This window comes from Rhinolophus sinicus, linkage group LG10 (genome assembly GCF_036562045.2).
Source record: "Rhinolophus sinicus isolate RSC01 linkage group LG10, ASM3656204v1, whole genome shotgun sequence".
NCBI classification, from domain to species: domain Eukaryota; kingdom Metazoa; phylum Chordata; class Mammalia; order Chiroptera; family Rhinolophidae; genus Rhinolophus; species Rhinolophus sinicus.
In genome coordinates, this window is record NC_133759.1 from 105,132,950 (window position 1) to 105,155,715 (window position 22,766).

The 22,766-nt window shown below is 51.7% G+C and overlaps 1 protein-coding gene across 1 annotated transcript in view; it reads left to right on the plus strand.

Annotated features, from left to right (window-relative positions):
* Positions 1–1,234: 1,234 nt before the first annotated feature.
* NEURL1B (neuralized E3 ubiquitin protein ligase 1B) overlaps positions 1,235–22,766 on the plus strand; it is a 29,954-nt gene continuing 8,422 nt past the window's right edge. The window contains exons 1-2 of the mRNA XM_019741309.2: positions 1,235–1,424; positions 19,783–20,328. Of these exons, the coding sequence (XP_019596868.1) occupies positions 1,394–1,424; positions 19,783–20,328 (577 nt within the window). The 5' untranslated portion in view covers positions 1,235–1,393. The remainder of the gene's footprint in view (positions 1,425–19,782; positions 20,329–22,766) is intronic.

Sequence of the window (22,766 nt, forward strand, 5' to 3'; positions counted from 1 at the left end):
GGCTGGGTCAGGCACCCGGGGCAGTAGACACAGGACAAACTAAGCTGGGGGGCAGGGCAGGAGGCTCTCCTGCCCCCCTTTCATTCACACAGCTCTAGGCCAGCTTTGCCCCTTACCAGCTGGGCAATCGTGGGCATCTCTTCTCCACTCTCTGAGCCTTATTGCTTATCTGTGAAGTGGGGATAATGACACGTATTTCATAGTCTTAAGGGATACAAGAGCATGGAAAGTAGGGCCAGAAAAAAAACTGGTTAGGAATTTGGCCTTTTGGACAAGTCTTTGCACCTCCTGAGCTTCAGTGTTCCAATCTGCAAAATGGATCCCAGTGAGGGCAGAGACTAGCAGACTTCACTCCCCGCTGAGTGTGGTCTGGGTTCCTGCACAGACAGGAGAGGTGCTCAGAAAATACCTGTGAGGTGAATGAATGAATGAGGAATGCGTGTTACTCCCTCTGCCAGGAACACTCCCCCCCCCCTTCCCATGGCTGATTCCTTGCTGACATGTCCCCACGTTCTTCTTGAGACCCCTCCCCCATCACCCCATCACTCTTATCTTGTTTTATTTTCTTTCTGGCTTTGATCATTATATTATGCGATCTTAATTGCTTGTTATTTCTGTCTTTACCACTAGGCATGCTTTGTCTATATGGACAGTACCCAGCACATAGGATGTGCTCAATAAACACTTTACTGAATGAATGAGTAGATTCATGAATATGGGGTCCCGCCTCCCAACCTTTGGATACTGCTTATGTTTCTCCTAATTGTAGGTATGTGATCCCACCCCTACTCCAGTCACTTGGCTGTCTTCTTCAAACCCTTTAGTATATTGTCTGAGGTGACCTGCCTGTGTGTACGTCCTCCACCCCCACTCCTTGCACTCAGCATACGTGCTCTGCCTAGTGGAGGTCTCGGACCCTGTGGCCCAACGCCCAGGAGAGGGCTTGGCGCACAGAAGGCCTTCTCAAAATATTGGAATAAATGAGTAAAAGGCCAACAAACTGCCAAGCCTGGCATCCCAGGGCACCCAGCTGCCCGGCGTGCCTCCCAGCCCGGGGCGCAGGAACGGCGAGGGCGGGAGGCTCGGCAGTTGTCCTCCAGCCGCCTGGTACAAACTTTCAAAAGATGCGGCGGCCTCGGCCCCGCCCCTCCCTGAGAGGTTGGAGGCGGCAGGAGGTGGGGGCGGAGCCCGCGGGCCCCGGCCGGTGACTCCGCCTCCTCCTCCCGCAGCCGCCGCCTCCCTCCAGGCTCCCGCCGGAGCTGCCGCCCGCCGGCTCGCCCGTGCAGCCGCGATGCCCCGCAGCCCGACCCCAGCCCGGGTCCCCGGCCCACCGCGTAATTAGCCTCCGTGCGCCCCGAGCGCGCCGCCACCAACGCCGCGCCCCGAAGCAGCGATGGGCAACACGGTGCACAGGACCCTGCCAGGTACGCCCGGGAGCACTACCCGGGAGGCGGGCGTTGGGGTTCTCTTCTCCCTGGGGGAACCGCTGGGTGACTTCCGGAGAGCCACCCACGCCTTGGAGCCCTCGGCATCCGATGGGCTAGAGTCTCCAGTGCCTCCCGTACCCCGAATCCTCGTGCGCCCCGAAGCTGGGCTTTGCGCTCCAGGAGGGCGGGTACCGCGTCCTGGTTACCTTGGGGACCCTCGTCCTTGTTCTCCTGGCTTTGGCCAGATGAGCTAAGGGGCCGCTGGGGCGTTGCCGAGCGCCCCCTCGCCTTTGTTCCAGCCGGAGGGCGCAGATGAAGGCGCTTAGGGCGCCCCGGTGGGGTGACTGGAGCCGGGCTCCCCAGGGCTTCCGACGGCCAGAGCTGCCTGTTGTGTGGAGACTGCAGCTGCTAAGAGTGGGGTTGCCTCAGAGGTACCCCAGTTTCCAGTCGCCTAGCGCCCCCGCGGCACAAGCTGCCTTGGTTTGGCCACGTTCCCACGCGCACCCCGGCTGCGCCCCCCTCTGGTGTCCGCTCAACTAGGGACTCTAGCCCCTGCGAGTCGCCGCTGCAGAGCGCATCGTTCCCTAGTTAAAACCACCGTAGAATTGCCAGGGCCAAAGTAAGGGAATAGAGGGTGGGGTCGGGTGGGAATGGGGAGGCAGAGGAGGCCTTACTACAAAATACCGGTAATTGTGGGGACAGATCAGCGCGTGGAGGCTCTGTGTCTGGCACTTTGCATATCCTGGTGCGATATGCAAAGAGGGTATGCAAAGAAGCTTCTCAGTAAAGGTAAAGATGTGAATCCCAGTTTTACAAATGAAGAAACTGAGGCTCAGGAGTGGAAATGACTCCCCCAAGGTCACACCACTAGTAGGGGAAGAATCTAACTTGAGACTCGTGTCTGACTGCCAGCCCTCCTCCCATCCCCCAAGTCTTTAGAATAAGTCTTTATTTTGGTTTATGGCTGGGCATTTGTAGCATCCTTTATGCAGAAGGTAAGAGATGTGTGTGTATATTTAAAGCACAAAAGCCCAGCTCAGTGGGGAAGCAAGTCAGCTGTGGATAAATTTAGTGTGAGGTTTTAGGAGAGGGACATATAACCCCATCTCTCATACAGCTCTCCCTTCTAGGTGTTATATCAAACAATGATTATTTCTTACCCTGGAGAGAATTGAAATGGACAGAGCTGAGTCCTGGATTTCCAAGGTCAGCTTATGGAAGAGAAGCCAACTCCTTCCACTTTATAAGCCTCTGGGCAGCTTTCAAGCCACTGCACTCAAATCTCCAAACTCTCAGGTGAAGTCAGTAGCTAGTTAGTGGCAGAGTCGGGATTCGAACCCAAGTCCATTTACTGCAGGGCGGCCTTCACCTCCTACTGACAGGGCTATTGCCCAATGGAGGAGAACCCACCCACCCAGGCAGGAGGTGTCCAGGGATGTTGGCAAATACCACAGCATCTCCCAGCCAGAAGGACATCAGGTGGAGGCATGGGCCCCTTTGTAGGTATTCTTAATTAAGAAATGTTCATGCTGTTCTAGTAAAAAAGCCATTCTGCCACCTGTGGGTCAGGTTGGGTTGGGTGAAGGGACAGACACTGCCAGGCGAGCTAACTGTAGCTGGAGGTTTATGTAGTCTCCATCCAACTCGGCAAGTCTCACTCTGTGGACTGGGCCACCCTGGGCTGGGAGCCTGGGGTTAGGTTTGTTACCTGCTGCAGTAGATAAGTGTGAACAATGCAAACTCTCCACTGGTGCTGAAGCTTGCACTGAGTTTGAGGAAGGGGACAGAACTGGAATCCCTGAGCCACATCAGGTGGCAGCTGCCAAGAATGTGAAGGGCCGTTTATTGTTTTTTGACCTGCCTGTGATTAGTTTCTCACACACATTGTGCTGTTTTTTACACCACTGTGCTCAGTATGCCATGCTCCTCACACCTAGAATATCCTTTCTTGTCCCTCTTTCAAAATCTTCCTCCTCCAGGAAGCCTTTCCTGACCACCCACTCTCAATTCCATTCTTTGCTCTGCTACCTAGATCCGTTCTTTAGTCTCTGCTTGTTCATCTGACCACATTGCATTGTGGTCACCTGTCTCCACAACTCACCTCAGGACAGAGGCCCTGTCTTGACATCTTGTATCACTGGTTGCCCTCCGGCCCAGAGCCTGGTGCCTGGCAGGGGCTCAAAAACCGGCAGTGAAGCTCATATGTTGCCTGCATCTTAGGCTGAAGGAACACTTGGCTCAGTCTTGCCCTGTAGAAATCCTTGTGCTTTCGTTCTCAGGAAAAGGACACATGCGTGGGGTTCCTTCTACGGGACTTGAAATAGAGAGCTGGCATTTGCTGAGCACCTGGATACCATGCCAGGCTTCCTGCATATGTGGCTTCATTTACATGCCAAGCACGCTTTTCCTTAAGGCTCCTGCACTTGCTGATCGCTCTGCCTAGAACCTTCTTCCCCAGACCTCCACATGGCTTCCCCCTCCCTTCCTTCAGGTCTCTGCTCCAATGCGGGCCCTGCCATTGCTCCTGCCTCCAGCACTGCCCTCTTCTCCCACCCTGCTTTGTGTTTCTCCTTAGCCTGGATCCCATGTGCCATGCCGTGTGTGTAGGTAGCTGCTGATTGTCTCAACAGGGGATTTTGTCTTTTTTTTACTGCTATGTAGTCATCCCCTGGAGCAGTGGCTAATACATAGTAGATGTTCAGTAAATGTTGAATGAATGAATGCATTTAATTCTTGCAACAGCCCTGTGAGGCAGAGATTATCATCTTCATCCACAGCTGACAGGGCTCATCCACTTGACAGAACCAGGGTTGAAATCTAGATTTATTTAGCTCTAAAGTCCTGCATTGTGCCTCTGACATGCAGTACCCTCCCTATCCGTGGTTCAGATAACGCTTATTGGGTGCCCCATAATCCACGCAGCATGCTATTGTGTACAATAAGGAAATGTCAAAGAAAGGGAATGTCCTTTATGATTGATTGCAGGGATGCCCCTTGACAGCCCTGGCAGAGGGCATCAGCAATTCAGATGAATGCTCTATAAATACTGTGTTTCCCCAAGAATAAGACCTAGCCGGACCATCAGCTCTAATGAGTCTTTTGGAGCAAAAATTAATATAAGATGCAGTCTTATTTTACTATAATATAAGACCCAGTCTTATATAATATAATGTAATGTAATATAATATAATATAATACTGGGTCTAATATAATATAACATAACATAATATAATACTGGGTATAATATAATATAATATAATATAATATAATATAATATAATACCGGGTCTAATATAATATAATATAATACCAGGTCTTATATTAATTTTTGCTTCAAAAGACGCATTAGAGCTGATTGTCCGGCTAGGTCTTATTTTCGGGAAAAACACCGTAGCGTGTAGGGTTCAGCAGGGAACTCTCATTTGCTAAGCTCCTGCTGTGTGCTTCACCTATTCTTCCTAGTTGCAATTCAATTCTGCAAAGTAAGGTGCTGTTCTCCATTTTGCAGGAGACTGAGGCCCAGAGAGGTTAAGACACTTGTCCCAATTCACACAGTTAAGCAGTGGTAAACTGAGCTTAGAAGACCCAGGTCTATCTTATTCCTAAAACCACATGGGTCTTTTCTCTGGACTCCGTTAGCCTTATCCTGGGCTTTGTAAGGGGAAGAAATGTGTAAACACATGGGGCTGTGGAGGTCAGAATTCCTGGGGGGAAAAGAGGAAGGACTGAGGAAAAGGAGGACCTCTTTGCTTTATTGTCCCCCCAGCACGTTTCAGTCCCTTCCCTCAGTGTACCTCTGGGCTCACTGTCGTCCTGGCTGGAGAAGAGGCTGAATTCAAACTGCCCTTTCGGTTAATCATTAAGTCGGTCCATGCTTGACCAAGTCAACTGCCGTTTTAGTGTTCTTCAGTCACCTGGCTTCCTGGAGCTTTGGAGTGAGGGAAGTGTGTTGACCCTGCTCTGTGCCAAGCCCTTAGAGTCTATCTTAAATCCTTATAACAACCCTTTCGAGGGGCTCGATTTATCCCCATTTTACAGGGAGGCAAATGGAGGCTCAGAAAGGTAAAGGACAAAGGCACTCTCCTCAGAGTAAGGGGGGACCCAGTCCTAACCTAGATAGACGGTCTACAAATGCTGTGTCCAGAACGGGAGGTGCCTGCTCGCTCCTACGCAGGGCACTCAGATGTCCCTGCAGAGCCCGTGGATAAGGGGCTCATGGGAGCAGGACCCATGTGGGTCAGGTCTGCTGCTCCCTGGCAGCAGGTGGAAATGCTCCGAGGGCCTGAGCCACTCTTTCCCTGGATCTGGACTTTCTCAGCCCTTGGAGAGGGCCTTTGTCCCTCTCATTACAGCCATGACAATAGCTATGTGGGTAACCCAGTGACATTCCCCTCTCCCTGCACCTCTCTTCCTCCTTTACCCAGTCATGCTGCAAAGTCAGGCGAGGCTTGCCTGCCTTATCCTGCCCCATCTGCCTCCCCCCCTCCCCTCTGAGCGAGAGGCCCTAGTGATAGTGGTTCCTCTGGCAACCCTGAAACCTGCAAGGCTGTCAACACATTATCGGGGGCCTGACAAGTCAAGGCTCCTTGGAGATAGCCCACAAGGATGCTGGGGCTGGGGTGGGGTTGGAAGGGTGGAGGGGTCTTATCCATCAGTGAAGCGAGGAAGAGGGACTGAGTTTGTCCAGTGCACAGACAGGAAAAGTGGAGAAGGTGCCCATGGAGAATCAGGAGCCAGAAGGAACTGGTACCTTCCTTTGTTTTTAGCCTCTTCCTGCTCCCACCTCTGCTCCCTTCACTTTCTCTCCCCTGGCAGGAAAGGAGGGAGCTCTGGAACTATGGGAATACAGGAAGGCTGCATGGAAGAGGTGACATCTGCAGGAAAGTTTAACTTGATGTCTGCCTCCCCCACTCGAATATTATCTCTCTGTCTGCCTTTAGGGTCTTCTGGGGTTCTGTCACCCTGATCTCCACTTAAGTGGCACGTGCTCAGGCTGGAGTGACCCTGGGGTGTACTCTGCTGTGTATTTTCCTGCATGTGCACCTTCATTCATTTATCTGACATCTATTGTGTATCATTTATCTGACCTGTTGTGTGCCAGGCACTGGGGGTCCAGCTGTGAATGAGATGGCCAGCTGTTATCTGACCTCATGGAGCTGGCTGCTGGTAGAAGAGGAACAGAATGTGCTAATAGAATGGGGCAACTAGTTGATTATATCACTGGAGAGCATAGGTGCTAATACCCTGTGTGTCCAAGAGGAAGGAGTCTCTCCCTAAACCCCAAACAAGGCTTAGCCATAAGACCAAGCAGTTTATAATGGCATAGAATAGAATATCACTTGCATTCATGTAGTAAGAGTATTTTTGCTTCATAAACCTTTGTTTCAGACGTGTGTGTGTATGTGCGCACACATGTGTGTATTTGTGTGTGTGTGTGTGTGTGTCACAGTGTGAAATGTATTTCTGTCATGGGTCGCAGTGATTAAGGTTCACGATAAGACCACTCGCTGGTCAGTTGCAGTGGGAGGGCTGGTGTCCTGGTCTAGAACGCAAATCTTGGAGTCAGGCTGCCTGGGTTCAAATCTCAGCTCAGTCATCTGCCAGTGGAGTGATTTGGGTCAAGGTACTTCTCTGTCTGTGCCTCAGTTTCCTCACTATGAATCAGGAAGCATGGGGGCGCTGCCCCACCGTTGGCAGTGGTGAGAATTCCCCAGAGCAGGCAGTCTTAGCACAATGCCCAGGGCGTTCACTGTCACGGTTACTGTTGCTGTTGTCTTGGGCCTGCCCCTGGGGTCCCTGGACAGGACTGGCTGACGGCGCCCTTCACTTCCTGCCGTGAAAGCTTCGGTGACCCTGACCCTGGAACCCAGGGACTGGAGTGAGAGGTGTCCCTTTCATGTATGCTGACAATTATCCCCCAGGGTTTCTCAAGTTCTTTCCAGAACACCTGATTTCTGATGAGAATTTTCTTAGCACGTCGCGTTTTCTAGTTTTCATTTGTCCACCAGACCTCTAGGCTGGGCTCTGTGCTGAGCCTGAGGTCATAGCCTGGGGTTGGGGACTCAAGGTCTAGGGGTGAGACCAACAAGGACAGGCAGTTACAGCAGTAACTGGGGGAGGGGGAGCCCAGGGGTGCCGTGAGACCTTAGCGGAGACTGCAGGAAAACTTCCTGGAGGAGGTGCTGTCCAGCAGAGACCAGACAGCAGAGAAGTCAGCCAAGAGAAGGGACCAAGAAAGGCTGTTCAAGGGAGAGGAGCTAGATGTGCAAAGGCCTGAGGGGAGGGAGAGCAGGCACATGAGGGGAGCTGTGGCATTCTGGGGGTCCCAGTGCAAGTGGGGGGTGGCAAGTAGGGTCAGAGATCAGGTCAGAGTGTGGGGGATGATTCTTGCAGGCCAGAGCAGTCGGGAGTCTTAGGTTTCCCAGCTGCCACACTCCCTGCCAGGATGGTGTGTTTCATTCGCCAGCAGGGCATAGCATTGGCGCTGGGCTGGGCCGCAAGGACTGCTCAGAACAGGCTGTTTAATCTTCCCCATGGACAAGAAGAGTCAGCTCTGCCCTCTTTTGGACCAAAGGGCTTTCTCTACTTAGTGGTGCTCTTTGCTTAAAATAGAAGCCCAGGAGGCAGGTGTATGGTTAGAGCTTAAAGCAGAGAGCGAGAAGCAGCCCTGGGTGCGCCCCTGGGCACAGCCCTGTAGGTCGTAAGCGCTCGCCTGGGCAGGGGAGCAGGATGGTCAGAGCTTTGGCACGCTTGTCCATGCCAAAGCCTTCCTCCATGTCATCCCATTTAAACCATCAGGACCAGATTCCCAGAAATAGTCTCCCGTTTCACAGACGAGGAACTGAGCTCAGACGGGTAATGAGACCTGGTTGGGTCAGGTGGCCAGGAAGTGGCAGAGCAGGTTGTGACCCCAGGTTCCAAAGGCCCTTCCCCTCCATCACCAGGAGGCATTGCCACTAGTCCTGCTCCTGAGTCCTGCCCCGCTCACGCAGTCCTTCCCACAGGTAACCGTCTCACCTTCTCTGTCCTGGGACGGTGAATGACTTCTGCCACAGCAGCCAGAATGAAGCTGCCTGGGGAAAAGGTTGGTCCCCCCCTCACCCCAGGCCTGTAGACTCTGGAACTCAAAAGCTGGAGCTGGCTTCTGGGAATCACGCCCTGGAGAAGGGATAAGCCTCTTCCTCCTGCCCAACTAGGGCTCCAGCTTCTGACATGTCTGCCTGGTGAAAACTGGCCCGCGGTCAGCCACACACACTCTCCATTGCCAGGTGTCACAGTGCCACCCCACTGTTTCCCCTGAGCTCACAGACCCTTCCCACCCAGAGCTCCAGGCAGGCCCCACCAATCAATTGGCAAGGGCGTGGGCTGGGGCCGGGCTTTCCTCCTGTGCTGCCATTCCCAGCAGAACGGGTAACAGCACAGGGAGGTCTCCTTCATCCCTGGGTCTGAGTCTTAGCCCTGTGCCTTATTAGCGGGATAAGCACCTTGACCTCTAAGTTTCGATTCCCTCTTCTGCAGAAAGGGGATAATGATGTTACCTCTCAGGCATGCAGAGCGGCTGACAGATAGTAAATGTTCACAAGAGGCACCTGTTACGATTATGTATCCACTGGGCAAACAAGTCCCTGCTCTTGCTGAGCCCCGCACTCCTGAGGGAGACAGACACCAAAGAATAATAATAACCACGGACTTGTATCATACAGCCAGTCTGTGCCAGACACTGTGTAAGCAGGTACCTGCATTTAACCCTCAAGACAAGACAAGCCCTGTGAGATAGCTGCTATTATTACTCCCATGTAACTGTTGAGAGAACAGAGAGGCACAGAGAGGGAAAGTCACTTGCCAAGGGCACACCACTTAGGGAGTCCGGCTGGAAGGAAGGGATGTCGGTGTGGGAAATCTGCCAGGTTGGGGTGGGGGTGTCGGGGGCGGTCATTTCACGTTTGCTCTGGAAGCCTTCAGAGTATTGAGCAGGAATCTGTAAGCATTTAGAAATCCTGGCAGATGTGTTTTTAGTTGCTTACCTACTTTTGTAGTTGTTTGTCTCACATCCTTCCTCTAGGCATGGCAGGGGTGGGGGACAGTCACCAGGTGGCCTGTGGATTCACTGTCAGGTCCTTAGCTGATATTCCCTAAGGTCTGATGGGTAGATCTCCAACCCCCTTTCAAAGCAGGTCAGGGTCCAGCTGATGTCCTGAGGTCTTTCTAGACAGCAAAGCGAGGGCCATGTTATCCCCAGGGGGGCAATGAATCCCAGCAGCATGGCCTAGGGACCCCTGGAGCCTGAGAACTACCCTGAGGCCAAAGACCAGGCTTGATGGGGAAGAACACTGTGGACCAAATACAGATGTGACCAGTGTATAGATGTCATGTGGAGGCAGATTTCAGCTCCGTCCAAGGAAGAACTTACAAACTGTGGAAGCTGTCTGGACGTGGGCAGAAGGCAGGGGAGGAAGCACCCCTTGCTGGAGTGGCGCTGGTGTTTAGCGCAGCTGAGACTTGACGTGAACTTTGCAGAGGCAACTGGAACATCAGATGGATCTGGGATGAATTGTCCATTAAGGTGCCTTTGGCCCCAACGGTCTTATGGGGACTGCTGTCTGGTGCTCGTCTGACGAGCGCCTGCAGGGCTTTTGACAGTGTTTCACATATGTAATCCTCCTGCTAAGTCTGCACGTTGGGAGATTTTAGCACCATTTTAGAGATCAAGAATCAGGGGCACAGAGAGATGAAGCCACCTGCCCCTGCCCCGGTCTGTTCCCGCCCCACAATCTCCCAGCCTCAGCTTTTTTGCAGGCTCAGCAGTAGGTATTTCTGAGTGGGGTTCGGATAGCCACCCTGAGATGTCAGTCCCAGCTCACCCTCATCCCTCCTTCTGCCTTCATCCTTCTGATAACCAGGACTCAGGATGGCTCAGCCTCCCCTCTGGGCAGCAGGGGAAAGTTCTTTAATGAGTAAGCCATTTGGGGGAAGGGGTGGGGTGGGCGTGTCTGGGGCAACACTGGCACTCAGAACTGGCAGAACGCCCATTGCTATTAACAAGTGTGTTTTGTTTGCATCCTCAACATTGCACATTGTTTATATCACAATTATAGCCCTCAGGCACGTGTTTTCTTTCCTTTTCCCCCAAGGAGGATGGATTTATGAGGTGGGTGGGCACACACATACCCCGTGTCTCCAAAGCCCTGTCTGCTGGGTAACTTTCCACTCCAGAGGAGAACTTCCCTTCCCCTTAAGGTTCGGGTGATTCAAGGGCAGGAGATGGGAGATCAGAATTTCCATGTCTCTGGGGATGACACAGACCTTCATCCCTGCACACAGATCTCCCAGGGGCTCTGTTCCGAGGACCAGCGCCTTGTGCTGGATGACACAACGATTACAGATGTGGTCTTTGGCTGGAATTCCAAGAGAGGTGGTTAGAAGGAATACTGGTTTTGGAGGCAGTCTCGAGTTCAAATCTCAGTTCTATATCTAAGCTGTGTGACCATGGGCAAGTCATTTCCCCTCCTCTGAGCCTCCATCTCTCCATCTTTGGGATGGGGATAATGATGATACCTCCCTCATGAGGCTCTGATGGGGAGACTTCATGAGACGTCTGAGCCCAACCCAAGGCAAGGACTCCCTAAGTGGCCACTGAAGGCAAGGCATCTACGCTCCTGCAAGTGATGTGGGGAGAGGAACAATCAGACCAAGTTGTCCTGCTGTGTCACACCTCTCAAGGCCCTGGCATCGACTACTAAAGTACCTGCTGTTTGGCTAGCGAAGCACGTCTGCATTCAGGCACACCTCGTTTTATTGCACTTCACTTTATTGCTTTCCCCAGAAGTTGCGTTTTTACATATGGAAGGCAAGACCCCCCCCAACAAAAAGATTACAACTCACTTTATTGCTGTGGTACTCACTTTATTGGTGGTCTACAGTGGAACCTGCAGTAGCTCTGAGCTGTGCCTGGAATGCTCAAGAGCACACAGGGGCATTGAATTTAGATCTGAATTGAATTCTGACCCAGCTGTGGACTTACACCATGACCTTGGGCCAGCTCCTCTCCTTCTGGGCCTAATGTCCTCATCTGTGCAATGGGTCTGTAGGGCTGTAGAGAGGCCCCAGTGAGCCACCAACCTCAGATCATCAGAGCTTAAAATATATGGATGGAGATTCTTATCAGGGCTCCAGAGTTTGCATTTCCAACACGTATCCTTTACCTCTGGATAAGGGGGCCGAAGTCCATGCAGGTTTCTGTAGGCCTCCGCCGGCACACACATGCCCCTGTGAGCCCTCACGAAGGCCAGCATGATGGTGGAGAGGGAGAGAAAAGTGAAAGCTGGGACTTCAGAGAAGGAAGCAGAGGGGAAAAGGCACGCTTTAGAGTCACTTCTCAGTGGGCCTCAGAGCCAAACACGGCAGGGAAGGAATCAACATCAGTTGAGGACCTACTGTGTGCTCTTGGTCTTCCCTGCAGGGATGACTTCTACTCTTTGCCCCAGGCAGCTATAGCCTCTTTCTTCTTCCTAGTCTTGGGAGCCAGGCCGGTATGGGTTCAAATGCCAACTTCACCACTTCTTGGCTGTGTGACCTTGGGCAGCTCTCCCAACCTTTCTGAGCCTCCCTTTCTCACTCGCAATAGGTCTACTGGAGGATCACAGGCCATCTGGTGGGCGGGTTTCAGTCTCTGCATCGCCCCCTGGGAGGGTCCGTCTCTCTGACCATGGCCCACCCCCAATTCCCTCTTCAGACTTTAGGGACTCAGGCCCTGGGGCTCCATCCCGACTATAATTAGTCACCCGCTTTCCTTTTTTAGATGCTTTGTTTATTGTTCATCCCAAGTTCTGCCAAACCAAGGCCTTTGAGCAGCTCAAAACAAGCCTATTGATGACCTTCACCACCCCCCTTACCCCTCCTTGAGACAAAGCCAGGGCGTGGCTCACCCCCTTAGCCAGAAGGGGGTGAGCTACTTGTACATAGTTTAGCCTTTTCCTTGCAGGGCAAGGGTTAAGTGAGAGACCTTAGGGAGGAGTGAGGCGTAAAACAGGAAGGATACAGCCTTCGGGGGCAGACAGGACCAGATTCAAAAACAGGCACTGCCCTCAGGCTGGGCGGCGTCTGGCAAGGACATCTGCCTCTGGGCCTCAGTTTCCTCATCTGGGAGCCACCTGGCAAAAGTGGCAACGAATGGATGGGCTGCATGGCGAGCGCCTGGCACACAGTGGGAATGCCATGGAGGAGGTCCCCACCCCTCAGGGCCAGCAAGCACTGACCAGTGGTGGGGCTTGTGAAACATTTTCTCAGCTCCAGGGCTGAGAACAGCCCCCCCCCCCCCTTCAAGGGAGCTTCTGCCTCCAGCATTGCTTTTGACCCTGAAAGGTGCTCCCCTGGGGCAGAGGCTAGCCAACAGCCAGGCATCATCCAGGTTAGGGGAATGGCCATCCTCAAGGCAAAAAGGAGAAAGCTGGCAAATTCAGCCCAGGGTGGGGGTGGCGTGGGGCTGCCTAGAGGGGAGGCAGGTGCTGAGGGCCAGGCCTGTGGAAGCGACTTTCGAAACTTGAACTGCTCTTCTCACTTCCACTGTCCTGGGTCATTTTGATAAGCAGGGGAGAGAGAAAGGCACAGTTTCCTTGGGAAGACCCAGGGCTTGAATATCGTTCTTTAAAGAGGTGGACCCTCGGGTATTCCCTCCCTGCTCCAAACACTTCAGTGCCCCCCGGAGCCTTCACAAGGATCTTAACCTCTGTGTTGCCTCCAAGCCCCTTGGTGACGCAGCCCCTGACTTCCTCTCCATCTTCCCCTCTCCTCTCCCTTCCGCCCAGAATTCTTTGCAGTTCCCCAAGTGCACTCAGCTCACTCTCACCTCCAGTCCTTTGCCTGTGCTGTTCCCTCTTCTTGAAACACACTTCCCAATCTTTTATCACCCTCCCGGGCACTTGTCCCTCAGGCTGCAGAGTGGCTTCTCTGAGAATTGTTCCCCTTGGCCCCATCCCTTCCTGCTGACCACCCTGTGCAGTCATGGTGTCAGTGTTTTCCCGCTGCTGGTCTCTCACTGTGGCGGGCAGGGACTGCGTGGGACTCGTCAGGACCTGTGTCCCTGCAGCCAGCGCAGGCCCTAGCATGGAGCGGATGCTCCATAAATGTCAGATGGAGGAGGAAGTGATGTACTCGAGAAAGAATGAGGGCACATTCCCCCACCCCGTCGTTAGTGGGGCCCTGACCCTGGGAGCTGGCGCCTCTGAGGTTGGAGTTTCCTGGGTTCGTTTATCAAGAGGAGACCTCAGTCAAGGGGCCCAGTAGAGGGTTGGGACAGGCTTGGGAATCCCACTGCCACTGAACACACTTGGAGGGGGTGCTGGGATGACCTCACCCCCTGGGAACTCAGTGCATCCAACCCACTTGAGCAAAGAGGGCTGCCACTGGGGCCTGGAAGGAGACAGCTTTTCTCCCAGTGAGCAGTGTCGCGTGACCTCTGGCCTCCTGCCCCAGCCTCCTTGTAGCTGTTGACAGGAGTTCACTGGCTGCACTGGGGTGACCGGTTTTGTTTGCAAAGAAAAGGGGAGGGGAGCAGAGTGACGGTTTCCAATGTGGGCCAGCCCCTTTCCAGCCAGGGTGCTGGCGACCAGGCCTCTGAGACAGAGAACAAAGTCCCATTAAGCTGGCGTCTGTCTCCTGGGCGCATGTCACTGCCCCATTTGGCAGAGGTGAGGGAGCGTTGGTTATTTTTTTCTAGTCCACATTCAAAGCCACCAATGGCAGAGGTGCTCTCTGTTGCCAAAGGAGACTGATATCATTGCGCTGCTTTGGGTGGTGGGAAGCCTTGCTGGATGCCAGCCCTGCCCTTTTCTCTCTGTAGCACATGCCACGGAACACACACATACACACACACCATGTGGCTTCCTACCACCCACAGCGTTGATTTGAATTGTGGACTTGGGCACATGTCGCTTGAGTCAGACTTCTCACTTGAAGTCCACAGCCTGAGGCTGGATGTCATATGGGTCCAGGAAGGCCCTGGTGTTATATGTCAAATGATGTGCGTGGAGTGTGAGTATGTTCTGGGGAAAGACAGGCCTACACGGCTCTCAAAACCCAGGACCTGGCCCCCAACGATTACAGGGCTGCCTTGGAGATGGGGTGGGGGTGGGAAAAGGGCCTGAGCCTGCCCAGAGTCGCTGCCTCTTAGAGCCTTGGTTTCTTTGGAAAATGAAGGGGATAAAACATACTCTGCAGTTTCCTGAAGACTAAACCCCGTACACAAAGGCCCACGCTGGCACATAATAAGGGCTCAGTCAAGAGCTAGTTGTGAGAAGGAGGGTGCAGAATAGACTGTGCTCCCACTGGTGACTCTCTTGCCCTGTGGAGCAGAATCTGCTGAAAGTTTCAGCCAGAATGCCATCTGCTGAATGCCAACACCCTGGAAGCCATCATCTCGGCGGCCAGAGGAGCCAGAGGCGTTGCTTCCTGCCGTCCCCCCGGTGGTAAACTCCATTTCCTTGGGGTCTTTCTAGAGTAAAGGAAAGGATGGGCTGGGGTGATGAGCGGGATTCATTCAGGGGGTGGCATGGTGCACGTTTGGGACACTGCTGAGATGGCTTAAAAATAGGCCTCTGTCCTTGGATGCCAGGAGAAAGCGACCCCCGGGTTTTCAAAAGGACTTTCCTGGCCAAGGTCGCCAGCCCTTCCTCCACAGAAGAAACATTTCAGGATGTATTCCCCCAGGCTCCCAGGCAGACGTTTCTGATTCAGGAATAAGCCTTTTCTCGTCAAAAGAACTAAATAAAAAAGGGACCAAGTGTTTACTGAACACCTACTATGTGCCACATACCGAGTGTCTGATGAGTTTGCCTCGTTCATCCTCACAGCAGTCTTGCAGCATGCAGATGATTCTCACCAGTTTTCTAGGTCTGGTTGGGGGACCCAGAGAAGTTAAGCATATACCGCAAGATCATACAAGCTAAGATGTGACACAACCAGAATTTAAACCAGGGTCTTTCTGACTCCAAGCCTGTGCTCTTTCTAACCACCTCTCAAACTGAGATTTAGAAAATAAAAAACACTAGAGAGGTGGAAGTGAGGGACTCAGCAGGGGTTGGATCTGATGTTCCCCATGGGGAAGGTAATGAATGTTTAGTGAGCATCTATTATGTGCCAGGACTTCCGCTGGGATCTTTCTGTGCTCTCACTGCCCCTCCCAGCAGCCTGAGACAGAGTCTGAGATCATGCACCATTTAGGGATGAAAACCTGCAGCGCTGGGAGGCGACATGACTGGCCCTCAGACAAATTAGCAGCCAAGCATAGGCTCCAACCCAGAGCTCAAGAGGGGCATTCTAAAGCACTGATGCCAGGAAACCACACAGCTGCCCCCAGAGCAGCTCTTATGTCTCTCTGTCTTCCCAAAGGACTTGCCCAAGGCTGGGCAGTGGCAGCATTTACTTAGCTAGAACAGAGTCCTCCCTCCCTAATCACCCACAGCCACTCATGTACCCCCCAAAATATCGTCCCATATGCTTAGAGTTGGGGCATCTCTTCCTTGACTGAAAAGACCCTCCCTTCTGATCTTGGTGGGGCTGGAGCCACCTTTGGTTAACCAGGAAGTCGGACCAGAACTGCCCTCTCCTCGGTCCCATGCACAGGATGAACCACTGCAGAGGTCTTCACAGTTCCCACTTCACAGAACCCCCTCCACACCCCGCCCAATTCCTGACCAAAAGAGGAGGAGGCAGCTCTGGCTGGAGGCAGCCCCCCCACAAAACCAGCGGGTCCTCAGCCTTGCCTGGAAGAAAGGGGACATGGAGTCTGGTCCCTGGCATGGTGTGGGGGCCTCTTCCTGGCAGGAGGTTTTCTCACCAGTGACAAGGTATCCTTTTGGATCTGGTCCCAATGTGCCAGCAGCTCGGAACCTCTGTGCCATAAACTGAGCCATTTGGGCAACAGCTCAAGTAATCTCCAGGAGCAGAACGGTGGGAGACATTTTGGCCCTTGATTCTGCAGCCATGAAACATAAGGACGGTGAATGCTTGGGAGCCATGTGGGCAAAAGCTTTTTATGTAATGTTGAATTAGAAAAAAGTTAGGAAGCAAAATTAGATGTGTGCTCTGATTGCAATAAAGTTAGACAAGTACTTAATACTATTTAGTTAGTACTCCGTACTACTCATGGGAGAAAGTTAGGGCAGGAGGAAGGAGCAATGGGTTGGCGTCAGAAATTGCTGGGTCACATCTCAACGCTGCCCCTTGCAGCTGTGGGAAGTGTCTCTGCTGCCTGGAGCCTTGTTTTCCTCCTGGAAAATGGCGACAGTAATTGTGTAGGTGCAGATTTATTTTGAGATTAGCTACAATCACCTATGGAGAACATCCAGTATAAACCATGGTCCGTGGTTCTTATGTGGATAAGAGCTGGGCCGGGGCCATGAAAAGGCAATGCGAGTTAAGCTGTGAAAGTGAGGGGAATTTTTCTTATTTCCAGACTTTCTATGATGTGGCTGCAGTGTTTATCGCAGTAATTTAAATGCAAAAGTTCAGGTTTTCCGTTGATATCTCCAAACTAGGATATTCTGTGGGGTACCTGGGGGTCTGTGTCCACATGGTTCTGTTTTTCTAGAAGCTACTTTCCCTGAGCCAAGCTAAAAGCAGATGTTGGTGTACAATTCAGAGGTTGCTTATTGCTGCTTTATTTTAAGCATTTTCAATTTGTGTAAATAACACATCCTCTTAGAAATTTTTTCACTCTGGTTTTCTTTAACTCACTTCAGGGCTCTGGCCACAGAGGGGGGGAAATAGTGTTTATCCCTCATTCCCTGAAGGAAGTTGGATCATATAATCAAGATTAAACAAATATGTAAACTTTGCTGGTTACTTGGCTGCATTTTATCCTAACATATAGTTGGTTTTGCAGAAAACTTCCCCTTACAGTAACAAAGCAGGATTTCTCCCCGCCCCGGCATTCATTTAAATTGCAAGGCCACTCTGAAAGAGCATCTGCTGAGGATTTCCAAGTCGTTTAGTATAAAAACTCACCGATTGAGAGATAAGGTTGGCAAAACAACAGTGATGGCAGGAGAGATCAAAATAATCAAATAAGAGTGGCTTGTGGTCTTTGGTGCTCAGAAGGGCTTTGATCTGTGGTCATATTTAATGTTTCCTGAAGAGTTTGCCAGCTGCGGGGACCTTGGAGAGAATCCGGCCTGTTGCACATGGGAGGAGGCCACAGCCCAGAAGCTGGCGGCTTGGACAAGGCCGTGGCGTGCATGCGTGGAGAATGCGGGCCCTGAAGTCCCTGAGCCACCTCTCCTGATGGTTCATGCCCTGGGGTATTACCCCCGCTCGTTTGATTATTGTCCTGATGAAACAGCTCCAGTGGGCCCTTGCTCTTCTTACCCTTGTGGTTCTGGAGGTGGCTGCAGCCTGGCTCTGTGTCCCCTCTCCTTGCTGCCTTGGGCTCCTACCTGGCAGGCAGCGCTGGCCTGCTCTGCTGGAAGCCCTTCGTGGCTCCCTCTCTCCTACACTGTGCAGTCTGAGCCTCTCTGACTGGCATTCAGGTCCTTCCTGTCTGGTCCCTCTGATGGCGATGGCAACCTCACCCCTCACCCCTGCGAGGCAATGGCTGCCCAACTTCAGACACCTTCTGCCTCACCTACATAGGACTTATCCCTCTCTGCCCCTAGTGTTCCCTCAGCCTGGAGTGTTCCGTCTCCTCCCTCAAGACCTGGCTCTGTGGGTGTCACTTTCTGTCCCCAGCCCCGGTTGAGTCTGGGGCCTCCTCCAGTCACTCAGGCCTAAGGTGGTCTGGAATGTCAGCACCAGCACAGTGGGTACCCTATGTCTTGGTGACTGCTGTATTTCCAGTGCCTAGTGTGGTGCCTGGCACATACTAGGTGCTCACTAAACGTGATGATAGATGAATGACTCAAGTCCTTATGTGGGACCTTGGCTTTATTCCTTGTATTTTGTCTTCTGTGGGTCAGTGGCTTCTGTTTGTAGAGAGGCCTCCCAGCTTTTCTACGTGGTTTCCTCTCTCAGTGACAGGGGCCTTCCCCTCGGGCCTGGGGAGGGGAAGCCATGGTATGCCTGCCTTGTCATTGCCTCTCCCCTCTTTATTTTCTCTTGTCCTCGCTCCCATTAGCCTCAGTATTAATTGAACCTCTTGATGTGCCCAGAGCACAGTGAACCCCATGGCTAGGCATGGGAGGAGTGGTCCCTGCAGTGGCCTGTCATTCCCTAGGGTCTCCATTCTTCTCCCATGACTACAGCCATTGTATGCCAGGGTTGCCTGCAATTAATGAGCACTTGCTATGAAAACTGTACTTGGCTGGATAGATTGCAGTCATTACCCACCCTGCCACCTCCCTGGTGGCCAGAGGCCCCCAGGAACTGCCCCTGGGACAGAGGAGGGAAGGTAGGAAGGCTGAAGACTTCACTCCAATACTAGGCTGCCTGGGTTCATGGCCAACAGCCAGATCCTTTGAAAATAGGCTGTCACAAGATTCTCTAGATCCTTCTGGGCAAACTTCCCTTAGAAATGAATCCTGAAAGGTATATGTTCTAGAAAAGTCACCTTGCTTATAAAGAATGCCTTTATTTTCTGTGGGTACAAGGGGGGGAAAGTCACAGGATTCTAGCTTGAGTCTGTTTGGAACCTCAGTATTATGATCATATTATTAGTTGCCTGTTAAGCACATACTTGTGCCGGGCAGTATTCTAGAAACTTCATCCACATGATCTTTTAGCAGATGTGTGAGTTAAGTAATGTTCCCATTTTCCAGGCAAGGACATGGGATAGAAGAGTGACACGGTCTCCTGCATATCACCCAGCCAGGAAGGACGGGAGAGCTGGACTTCCAGGCTGCACTCTTGCTATTGCCTTTCATTCTATTCTATTGTCAGGGGATCCCGAAACTGCATTCTTTCTATTGCTTTTTGTGCCTTGCTTTTGAACAAAAATTGCACAGAGAAAAGCAGCCAAAGACACCCACTCTTCCCCAAAAATCCAAGGCCCCTGTGGCCTTTGGATGGACTCTGCAGCGCAAAGTGGCCCTTGGAGGAAGGTTTGGAAGGATTTGATAGGGATGGAGAAGTCCGTTGAATCTAGCCTGGCTGTTGTAACAAGCTTGGCTGTATTGGTATGTCTGGGAGTGAAACAGCTCTGAACAGTGCTTCACCACACACACAGCCTCGGGTTGCGTATCTGTGAAGTGGGTACAGTGACTTCACGGTAGCAGCATTGGGCTAATGTCAGTGCCTGGAATCTTCTCAAGTTTATCAATTATGGGACTAATTAAAATGGGATTTAAAATAGAAATGATTATTAAAAGACGAATCGAGACCGCAGAGTTCCTAGGGGCCCTAATCCTCCTGCTTGTCTCTTCCTGCAGACTCGAGCCCGCAGGCACGCCTCCTGGCCACCAGGCCGTGCTGCGGGCCGGGCCCCGAGCGGCGCCCGATCCTGGGCGAAGCGCCGCGCTTCCACGCTCAGGCCAAGGGCAAGAACGTACGGTTGGACGGCCACTCGCGACGTGCCACGCGGCGCAACAGCTTCTGCAACGGGGTCACGTTCACGCAGCGGCCCATCCGGCTGTATGAACAGGTGCGGCTGCGCTTGGTGGCGGTGCGTCCGGGGTGGAGCGGTGCGCTGCGCTTTGGCTTCACGGCGCATGACCCGTCGCTCATGAGCGCCCAGGACATCCCCAAGTACGCCTGCCCCGACCTGGTCACACGGCCCGGCTACTGGGCCAAGGCGCTACCTGAGAACCTGGCGCTGCGCGACACGGTGCTGGCCTACTGGGCGGATCGCCATGGCCGCGTCTTCTACAGTGTCAACGACGGTGAGCCCGTGCTCTTCCATTGCGGCGTGGCCGTGGGTGGCCCACTCTGGGCACTCATCGACGTCTATGGCATCACCGACGAGGTGCAGCTCCTCGGTAGGTCGTGGATTCCGCTGCGAAGGGGCGGGGCGTCGCCCTGAGGACCAGGCGGTGGTTCTCTGTGAGCATGGATGTGTATTTCTTTCATACAAATGCGGAGTGCTCACTTTGTCGGGTGTTGTTCTAAGCATTTGATACATTTTAACTCATTTCTCACAACTCGCCACCCCCGTTTTATAGAAGAGAAAACTGAGGCACGAATTGGTTAGCTGACTTGCACTGCAAAGCCTGATTGGAACCCACACCGGTTGGGTCCAGGGTCCATGGTCTGGCCCAGATTCATTCATTTACTCCTTCACTCAGTTACTTGCTCACTCATTCTTTCATCCATTCCTTTGCTCATTCCTTCACTCCCTTGTCTATTTGCTCATTCACGCACTTCTTCATTCATGTATTAATTCATTTGCTCACTCATTCATTTACTCCCACCTCCACTCCCTCCCTCAGCAGTCAAATTTATGCCTGAATCCTTGAGTATCTACACTGTCGGGCACTGAGTATGGAGATGTATCAGATCCAGGCCCACTGTTAAAGGGCTCAAGGTCCACCGGGGAGGCAAGCAGACAAGTGTGGCCCTGGCGCTAACAGAGACAGCCACTAAGGCTGAAATCCTGGTGGTGAAACTCATGGGGATAGGAGGCTGCTGCAATTATCTTGAGACTTTTTTTTAAAACTTTTTTATTGAGGTATAATTCCCATAAAAGTAACCATTTTAAAGTGTGCAATTCAGTGGCATTCAGTTGGCAACCACCACCTCTATCTAGTTCCAGAATATTTTAGTCACCCCATAGGGAAACCCAGACCCATTAAGCTGTGAACCCCCATTCTCTCCTACCCCCCACCCTCTGGCAACCACTGACCTGCTTTGTGACTTTATTAGCTCTTGAACTCACAGGTTGCACTTGAGCCAACCCAGCCTTGATTTCTGGGGTTGTGACAGGAGAGCAGGTTTCTCAGGGATACAGCTTTCCATGTCATTTACCTGCCATGAATGCACTGACCTCAGGTTTGAGTTTTGGCAGTTTTATACACCTGTCCAGAACCCCAGAAAGCTCCCACTTCTGAGTCAGCCTTTGTCCCCACCAGGCAGCCAGTTCTGATTTTTCACCATGGTAAATCCCACCTCTTCCCTCAGGCTATGGGGAAGCATCCTCTAAGGCAAGACATACACACTCAGATGCCCACAGGGTCCCAGCAAGTGGCTGAGATGGGTGAAGAGAGCCAGCTCAGGGCCATGGGGAGGGAGAGCAGGTATCTTCAACAAAAGGGCAAGCTTTAACTGGTGGTTGCCATGCCAAAATTCAGGCCTCCTGATTTACCAAGAGAGGCCATAAATCCAGTTTAAGTTAAATTTCCTGATTCCTACTAATTCAAAAAAATTTTAAAGACCAAGTGGTGGTTTATTCAACAACCAAATGGAAGGGGAGAAAAGAGGTAAAGAGGCAACCTACAGCTTAAAAGAGACCAATGACAAGTGAACTTTATTTGGATCTTTCCTCAGACTGGGAGAAAAGCATATTCTCACACACATGACAGTAAGTCCTTAATTTTTAGAGACTCACTAAAATGTTTTTCAGATGAAGTGGCATGTCTAGGATTTGCTTCAAAATATAAGAGGGAGAGTTGGTGGAGGTTTCAATGAAAGGATTGGCCATGCATTGATAATTGTTGAATCTGGGTAATCGGCGTTATTTGTATAGGTTTACTTTTCAAAATAGATAAAGAAAAAACAGCAGGAGACCAACCAAACAGGTCTGTGAGCCAGGATCAGAACCTGGAAGGCCAGTTTACACAATCTGCCCTATACGGAGGGGGTGAGGGTGCGGAGTAACGTATCAGACTGTCACCAGGGACTACGGCAGGCTTTTTGAAAAAGCATGTTCGTTATCATGACTTAATTTTATATTTGGAAAACTGAAGAGGAAGAAATATTTTATTCCATGATATAAATTACAGAATAGTAACACTTAACAAAATCTTAGCTAGAGGGATCTGGTTTTAAAAGTTTGAGAAACACATTTTCTTGCTTTGTTTACTTACTATGGTTAACAAGAATATTTTTATCACTTAAAAAAAAAAACTTCAAAATACTTTAGTGATTGTTTCTTTTCTTTCCCTGATTTCTTATGAGTGGCAGTCTCTGCTAGAGACCTCATTCATTCATTCTTCATCCAATAAACTACATAATAATGAGGGCTATTTGCCAAGTCCTCTGCTAAACCCCCGAGAACATGGTGGTGAACATACTGGCACAGACCCTGCCCTCCAGGGACTCACCTTCTAGCTGGGGAGACAATTAACTAGGAATCGACCAAAGTATGAAGACCTGTTACCTGAATGATAAACCCTACTTCTGTTTTGCTTTTTTACTTAGTATGTAGTATCAAGAACATTTTTTTGTATCACTAAAAATTGAAAAAATATTTTCACACTGT